We start from the raw sequence: 8,396 nt of genomic DNA on the forward strand, positions 1-8,396 counted from the left end.
TTGCATTTTATTGGACTGACCTTCAGATTAGAGATCACACATATTTATTGAGGAGGAAAACAGACCGGGCTATCAGCTGTTTGAGACAAGCCGGGGAAGAAGTACTCAGATCACATACCAAAGTACAAGAAAAAATGGTGTCAGCAGTTGACCAATCACAATTGAGCCGGCCAGCTAACCAATCAGAGCAGACCGGGCTCTGGTTTCAGACAGAGGGTGAAAAGAGGTGCTGCAGCGACAGGCAGTATGAGAAAAATAAAGAGACACTACATACTGATATACACCTGAACATCAGCAGGAGAGGACTCTTTAAAGTAGAGACACTACATACTGATATACACCTGAACATCAGCAGGAGAGGACTCTTTAAAGTAGAGACTCTACATACTGATATACACCTGAACATCAGCAGGAGAGGACTCTTTAAAGTAGAGACACTACATACTGATATACACCTGAACATCAGCAGGAGAGGACTCTTTAAAGTAGAGACACTACATACTGATATACACCTGAACATCAGCAGGAGAGGACTCTTTAAAGTAGAGACACTACATACTGATATACACCTGAACATCAGCAGGAGAGGACTCTTTAAAGTAGAGACACTACATACTGATATACACCTGAACATCAGCAGGAGAGGACTCTTTAAAGTAGAGACACTATATACTGATATACACCTGAACATCAGCAGGAGAGGACTCTTTAAAGTAGAGACACTACATACTGATATACACCTGAACATCAGCAGGAGAGGACTCTTTAAAGTAGAGACTCTACATACTGATATACACCTGAACATCAGCAGGAGAGGACTCTTTAAAGTAGAGACTCTACATACTGATATACACCTGAACATCAGCAGGAGAGGACTCTTTAAAGTAGAGACACTACATACTGATATACACCTGAACATCAGCAGGAGAGGACTCTTTAAAGTAGAGACACTACATATTGATATACACCTGAACATCAGCAGGAGAGGACTCTTTAAAGTAGAGACTCTACATACTGATATACACCTGAACATCAGCAGGAGAGGACTCTTTAAAGTAGAGACTCTACATACTGATATACACCTGAACATCAGCAGGAGAGGACTCTTTAAAGTAGAGACACTACATATTGATATACACCTGAACATCAGCAGGAGAGGACTCTTTAAAGTAGAGACTCTACATACTGATATACACCTGAACATCAGCAGGAGAGGACTCTTTAAAGTAGAGACTCTACTCAGTTGCATTCCACCACAGGAGACAAGGAAGCATCCTAATAATAAACACTGTGATACTCTTTTATTATAATGAATGCAATGAGGAGAAGAGCACATGGAGTTACAGTACTCTGCAGTGTGTCCCTGACTCCTCACACAACCACACACACACATACACACACACACACGTTAATGCTCAGAGTGTGTTTGTGATGGTTGCTGATAGTGAGGAGTGGGCACGTCACAGAGCGAACTGGACACTGTGTTTCTGCTTCGTCTCAGGGGGGAGGAGGTTTGAGAAGCGACTGCTAATAAAGCAGATCTGGTGAGAACACAGTGTGCGGCTGCAGGCTGTGATTACTCTGGCAGCAAGGTTTGTTTTTGTTTTGGATAGCCTGTTATTAAAATGCTCACATGGACATTTGAATTCTGGTGTAAAAACAGCAGCTCATCACATGTTTTATTCAAGACGTTTCTTAACACTTTATGCTGAGTTCAGTTCAGTTCAGGGTTACTGTCACACTAAGGAGGGTTAGAACAGAAAACACATGATATATATCAGAAAAGACTTTAAAGAGTCCTCTCCTGCTGATGTTCAGGTGTATATCAGTATGTAGAGTCTCTACTTTAAAGAGTCCTCTCCTGCTGATGTTCAGGTGTATATCAGTATGTAGCGTCTCTACTTTAAAGAGTCCTCTCCTGCTGATGTTCAGGTGTATATCAGTATGTAGAGTCTCTACTTTAAAGAGTCCTCTCCTGCTGATGTTCAGGTGTATATCAGTATGTAGAGTCTCTACTTTAAAGAGTCCTCTCCTGCTGATGTTCAGGTGTATATCAGTATGTAGAGTCTCTACTTTAAAGAGTCCTCTCCTGCTGATGTTCAGGTGTATATCAGTATGAAGCGTCTCTACTTTAAAGAGTCCTCTCCTGCTGATGTTCAGGTGTATATCAGTATGTAGTGTCTCTACTTTAAAGAGTCCTCTCCTGCTGATATTCAGGTGTATATCAGTATGTAGAGTCTCTACTTTAAAGAGTCCTCTCCTGCTGATGTTCAGGTGTATATCAGTATGTAGTGTCTCTACTTTAAAGAGTCCTCTCCTGCTGATGTTCAGGTGTATATCAGTATGTAGTGTCTCTACTTTAAAGAGTCCTCTCCTGCTGATGTTCAGGTGTATATCAGTATGTAGTGTCTCTACTTTAAAGAGTCCTCTCCTGCTGATGTTCAGGTGTGTATCAGTATGTAGAGTCTCTACTTTAAAGAGTCCTCTCCTGCTGATGTTCAGGTGTATATCAGTATGTAGAGTCTCTACTTTAAAGAGTCCTCTCCTGCTGATGTTCAGGTGTATATCAGTATGTAGCGTCTCTACTTTAAAGAGTCCTCTCCTGCTGATATTCAGGTGTATATCAGTATGTAGTGTCTCTACTTTAAAGAGTCCTCTCCTGCTGATGTTCAGGTGTGTATCAGTATGTAGAGTCTCTACTTTAAAGAGTCCTCTCCTGCTGATGTTCAGGTGTATATCAGTATGTAGCGTCTCTACTTTAAAGAGTCCTCTCCTGCTGATATTCAGGTGTATATCAGTATGTAGTGTCTCTCCTGGGACATGTCTCCGTGCTTTGATGCTCAGAAAGCTCTTTTTTTTCTCATTCTGCCTGTGGCTGCAGCACCTCTTTTCCCCCTCTGTCTGAAAACAGAGCCCAGTCTCTGATTGGTTAGCTGGTCAACCACTTAGAGACATTTCTTAATTGATGCAACTTAAAAAGTACCTCAATCGTCATCATTTATGAGTTTTAGAGCCAATCATCCAGGTTTTTAATCTTAAACTATTTCACGATTTTGATTATTAAATGTATTCTTGATTCAGATTATAAAGAGGTGCAAATATCATCACAGTCTGCTGTGCAAAATCTGTTCTAAGCTAGCTGCCCTTTTCCTTTCTCTATAAATACACAGGTGGACGTTATTTCAGTCACAGGTCTTTATAAGCAACAGAAGAAGTGGTTTGTTCGTCTGAAGGATGCACCAGCTCACTATTTTATTTAAAGGGTCCCTGAAACAATCAAAACATGAACAACTAATGATTGAGATTCTGTAATTCTGCACTGCTGATGCTCTGAGCGTGCATTAACTCACGCTCGAGCTTGTATGTATTTCTGTATGTTCCTGTAGTTCACAAAGAGCATTTATTCATTGTATTAAAGTCATGCTTTCATTCATCATTAGGTGTGCATATGAATATTTACACATGTTCAGAGTTGGTGGTGACGTTATCTGCTCTTCATCAACCCTCTTGATGGTGTGTTCAGGACCACTTCCGTAAGGATTATGGTTGGATGTGATTTCTAACTCCTGGTGATACCCAGATTATAGGTTTCACATCTGTCAAACATCAGATCCTGGCCTCTGATGTTTTGGTTTTTTTGCAATGGTATTTTATTCTACAGTATTCTGTCCGCCATTTTGCACTTTACATTTTCTCAATGTTTTAACGTGATTCAAACCCATTGCAGTTTAAAAAACGACTTTACAATACACTGGATTCTGCCCCTGATTGATGACCTTCAACATACAGACCTACTTGAGGAGGTTTGTGAATTGTGCAGCTTCTGTCATCATGCAGACTCTGCACATTTGAGATTTTAGTTGTAAAGCGATGTTCCTGCAGGCTGAAAGATGTCTTATGTGCACAGTGCATGTCATGGCAGGGTGTCTGAGTGTATGAAGCTCAACAACACAGAATGAGGGTACCATGGAAGGAATGAGAAACAATACAAGATCTGTTTTAGTTTTTGATTTTTTATTATATTAAGATTTTCTTTGCAAAAGTTGACAATAAATATACATTCACAATTTAAAAAAAGCTCAGTATGCAACGAAACATTCAAGTGTACTTAGCCTTTATAAAATACATAAGATGTAAACAACATTATTTCTCCTCCTCTAAAAGCACTCCCTAGCCAAAAGTCTCCTCTGCCACCCTCCTCTCTCTGGCATCTGTAAAAGGAATGACGTCAACAAAACACGAGTCTCACGAGTTGAAGCCACGTCACACATTGGGCTCTGATTGACAGAACAAGAGAAGTCTCATGGACAGTGTTTGTGTTTATTTTTTGGTCAGTTCAAGCAGACTGTCCAGTTGAAGTCCATGGAGACGGCGCTGCGTCATTACGCACGGCGGCCCTGGCGTCTCCACACCTCACGTTTCAGTGTGAGCGCGCACACACACGGCTCCTTCTCCTTTCAAAAGATATGTGTCAAAAGTGTGTGTCCTCACATCTCTTAACTGATCACACACCTCTCCTTGTCTTTGCCCTGCCCGCCTCCTATCGCCTTCTCCTTAATGTACATGAGGTCGCTGTGCACGCTGGGTCTCCGTGCGCACGGGTTGACCATGCCAAACGCTTCCCCAACGTCCTTCATCTTCTTGTTTTTCAGAGACTTCCGGCGCAGAATGTCACTGTACTGCACGGACACCTTTCGGTGCAGGTCGGGGCTCATCTCGTGAGGTAGTTTGGCTAACGTGAACAGAGTCTGGAACATCTTATCCACGTTCTCGTTGCGCTTGGCTGAGATCTCGAAGTAGGCGCACTTCTCGTCTCCGGCCACCAGCTGCTCGATCTCCTCCTGCTGCACCTCCCGGTAAAACTCCCTGTCTCCCTTGTTCCCGCAGATCACCAGAGGCACGTCGATGTTCTCCTTGATTTTGTTCTTCAAGCACGACTTGGTCTCAAAGATCTGCCTCTTGAGCCGCTGCACCTCCTGGAAGGAGTCGCGGTTGTCCAGGCTGAAGACAAGGATGAACACGTCACCTGGAGGAAGAAGAAGGGAGGCTTTGGTTAAAAACATTAACAGCTTCTTTTTTTAAAGATTCAAAGGATTGATTGTCCTATGCAAGTGTCCTCATTGCAACATAATATAAAGAGACAAATAAAAAAGCAATACAAAAAGTGCAAGAATTAACAGGATAGTAATACAAGGAGAGGGATATTGAACCCTAGAACATAAACCTGTGCACCCTGCAGCCATGCACTAATGGCACAGAGTCCGCAGAATTTCACATGCACTGTTGCAACAGCCGAACCACAGTGAGATATTTACCTGTGAGTATGGACAGTCTCCTCATGGCAGGGAAAGGATGGTTCCCCGAGGTATCCAGTATGTCCAGCTGGTAAACTTCCCCCTTGATGCTGTACAGTTTCCTGTGAAAGTCCTCAATGGTCGGCGTGTACTGCTCGTCAAACTTGGCGTTCAGGAAACGGGACACGATGGCCGTTTTCCCAACTTTGGTGGATCCCAAAATCACCATCCTGTAGCAGTTCTTTGCTGGGATGTCAAAGTCGCTCTCAGACGGAGACATTTTCTTAATCATGGTTGAGTTTGGAGATGCTTTTCCCGTGGATAGTGTGCGTAAAAAAGCTGGAGAACGTTGCTTTAGGTGCTCTTGGATGCTGTGCTGAGTGTTTCTGAATGACTCCTGACTGGAGCCCGGTATTTAATCTCTTCTCAGTCTCCTCCCCCCTGGACTACGTCACAGTTCAGCTTCATTGAGTGGCTGGGAAAGCAGACCAATCTCACACTGGTGCGTCAGTGTGCTGTTTCTAACGGAGGCAGGACGGGCCCACTGGGAAACATTGACCTGCAGACAGTCCAAAAACATAGCTTTGAATGACTAAAGAAAGCAGGCTGCGCAAAAAGACTAAATACTAAGGAACTTTACAAGTAAATTATTGATGCTTCTTCCGGTATTTAGCCATGTTTGGGACACTCTGTTTAGACTTTTGGACACTGTCTCCAGAATACAAAACCTTGTCAGCGGATGTGAGTTCTGCCTGAGTGAGCAAGCAGGTTTCCAGAAAGTTTTAACAAAAATCAGGCAGAACTGAACCCTGTTTACAGTATATCCTCATGCATCCAAAAGGACAAAATGTGCAACAACAGTAATAGACGGAAAACATATTTGCACTTGGGGAAATGCCACAGTGTTCTGTCATCTAGTAATGCAGGCACAGTCTGATTATTTCAGTGTATTCATATCCATTATTCTCATCATCAGTGAGTGCAGCAGCTTCATGTCAACAGGTAGGAGAGCTGAGACGCTGCAGTTACACAAGCGACCAGAAGGGGGCACTAACAGTGCAAGTCTATCCCTATGAATGGCATGACTTACGTGAGGAGAAAAATACCTATTTGTGTGTGTGTGTGTGTGTGTGTGTGTGTGTGTGTGTGTGTGTGTGTGTGTGTGTGTGTGTGTGTGTGTGTTCAAAATATGAACATATTCCATTTCTTTGTTCAGTTCATTTTCTTCAAAAAATTGTGTTTTTCTCAAATGCAAAAGGAATGAAACGTTTACTGTCATGCTCATTTATCTGTAAAGAACAACATTTGTTTACTAAAGAAAAATATGTTTGTATGGAGCTCCTACAACTGAAGTAGTCTCTGTGAGTAAAGAGGAGGAAGAGGAGGAGGAGGAGGCTGTTGCCGGGTGAAACTAGAGGCACGAGAACAGCTGATTCAGACGTATTGATTCAATAATGTTCGCAGCTTCAATGTGGCTCATTCAGTCTGGTGTGCAGAGGGTAGAATCTGCCCAGGAGTAGTGCAAAAGGGACATGAAAAGCACCTGAATGAGCACCTAAGCTGACGCTGGAAAGTTGGTGTATGCATAGACGCAAAATAATGTGACAAAGTTAAATAAAAATAGACTTTTGCAGATAAATCAAGACCCAAAAATCACTCTCAGAGAAATGAGGGCAGAAAAACACATGAGATCTATGTGGAGCTTTGAGTAGATGGTAACCTTCCTCGGGTTAAACCACTGACTGAACATAAAGGCCATATTTACATCATGTTTGACCAGAGGCTGTTAATAAAAAGTCACATGACTTTACCTTTGCTACCCAATCTAAGCCTAGATTTTTGACATTTTGCCCTTTGAATCCACGTCTTAATGATAGGGCAACCAAAATGAACTTTCATGAACTGAAAACAAAAACTGTGAGAGGGATAAAGTCGTTGTCCTCAATCATACCATGCTTTATCCTGCACAATGATCATCAGGCTGTGTTTAAGCAGACTTGCAACTACAGATTAAGACCATAGGAACATTTCACTGAGGGGTAAATCAAGTGTGAAGTTGGGACATTTTCTCATAGACTTCTATACAATCTGACGTCTCTTTGCAACCAGTGGAGTTGTCACCTTAGTTTAAAGCCTACTTATAATAAAAACGTGGGCACTTTAAATCTCTACTTTCCCAACCACAGGAAAACACGGGCAGGAAACTTAATGCTAGCTTAAAGACAATCTATCAGGTAAGTACAACACCATAAACAGCTTTTGGAATATCCACACAGTGACGGAAGATTTGTCCTACTCAAAAAATACAAGATGTTTGCTTAACGAGACTGAAATAATCCAACAAAACGATGTGTCCAACATGATTCAAGAAGCCAGCATACGATCCAGGGAAAACAGTTGCACTGCAAAGGGGAACAACGTACTGGCAGTAGACAGGTCAGCTGCTCATGGTCTGCAGACTCCACTGGTTTCATGGTTGCCTTCAGTTGATTGAGGTACCTCCAAAGAGCTGAACACCTTTTAATTCAATTCCTGGAAAGCTGCAAGCCCCCCTTTTCCATCTCAACATGCCTCCCCAGTTTGTCCTCTACCAAATTAAATCAAACAAACAAACATCCTTCCCCAAACATGTCCCTCTTCCTTTGTTCCCCAGGCCACGCCCCCTTCCACCTGTAGGGAGCAGCACACCTGATTAGTGGGGGGAGGGAGGGGCAAACTGCACCTTTCAAGACTTTTACATCTACCATACATTCCTTTACATTCATGGCCGTGTTGCAAATGCACTTTCACATTGGTTTCACTTTTGGATGCTTGGGTTTTGTTTGGCGCTCTTTCAATTATGATGATTCAATAGCAATGCAACAGTTGAATGATGGATGAAAATAAACATTCATTTGCCCCTTTTTTCCTTCATTATCGTGAAATGTGTTGAGAATTTGGATAGAAACCTATTTATATACTGCTTTTTCACCTAAAATTGGATCATAATTACAAATGATACATCATGCTGTACTAAGGAAGACTTGAAACTAATGATTAAGACCATTCATTTATGAGGAACACGTTCACTGAGGTGAGAAATGAAGTGAAAAGTAGAGTAAT

At 42.2% G+C, this 8,396-nt stretch overlaps 1 protein-coding gene across 1 annotated transcript; it reads right to left on the minus strand.

The window, feature by feature from the left end:
* Nucleotides 1-3,993: 3,993 nt before the first annotated feature.
* On the minus strand, nucleotides 3,994-7,887 carry LOC134871393 (dexamethasone-induced Ras-related protein 1-like). The gene is made up of 3 exons (XM_063894167.1): nucleotides 7,718-7,887; nucleotides 5,316-5,853; nucleotides 3,994-5,026 (listed from the first exon to the last, which is right to left on the minus strand). Exons 2-3 carry the CDS (start codon nucleotides 5,584-5,586, stop codon nucleotides 4,497-4,499), a joined length of 801 nt encoding a protein of 266 aa, XP_063750237.1. The 5' UTR covers nucleotides 5,587-5,853; nucleotides 7,718-7,887; the 3' UTR covers nucleotides 3,994-4,496.
* Nucleotides 7,888-8,396: the final 509 nt, after the last annotated feature.

The sequence above is a fragment of the Eleginops maclovinus genome, chromosome 10, assembly GCF_036324505.1.
Source record: "Eleginops maclovinus isolate JMC-PN-2008 ecotype Puerto Natales chromosome 10, JC_Emac_rtc_rv5, whole genome shotgun sequence".
Classification (NCBI taxonomy): Eukaryota; Metazoa; Chordata; class Actinopteri; order Perciformes; family Eleginopidae; genus Eleginops; species Eleginops maclovinus.

Excerpts from the sequence above, each read along its gene's own strand:
- LOC134871393 (XM_063894167.1), bottom strand. The coding sequence starts at position 5,586 with ATGATTAAGAAAATGTCTCCGTCTGAGAGCGACTTTGACATCCCAGCA. Across the intron at positions 5,027-5,315 it reads GAGACTGTCCATACTCACAG|GTGACGTGTTCATCCTTGTC; the intron begins GTAAATATCTCA and ends TTCTTCCTCCAG.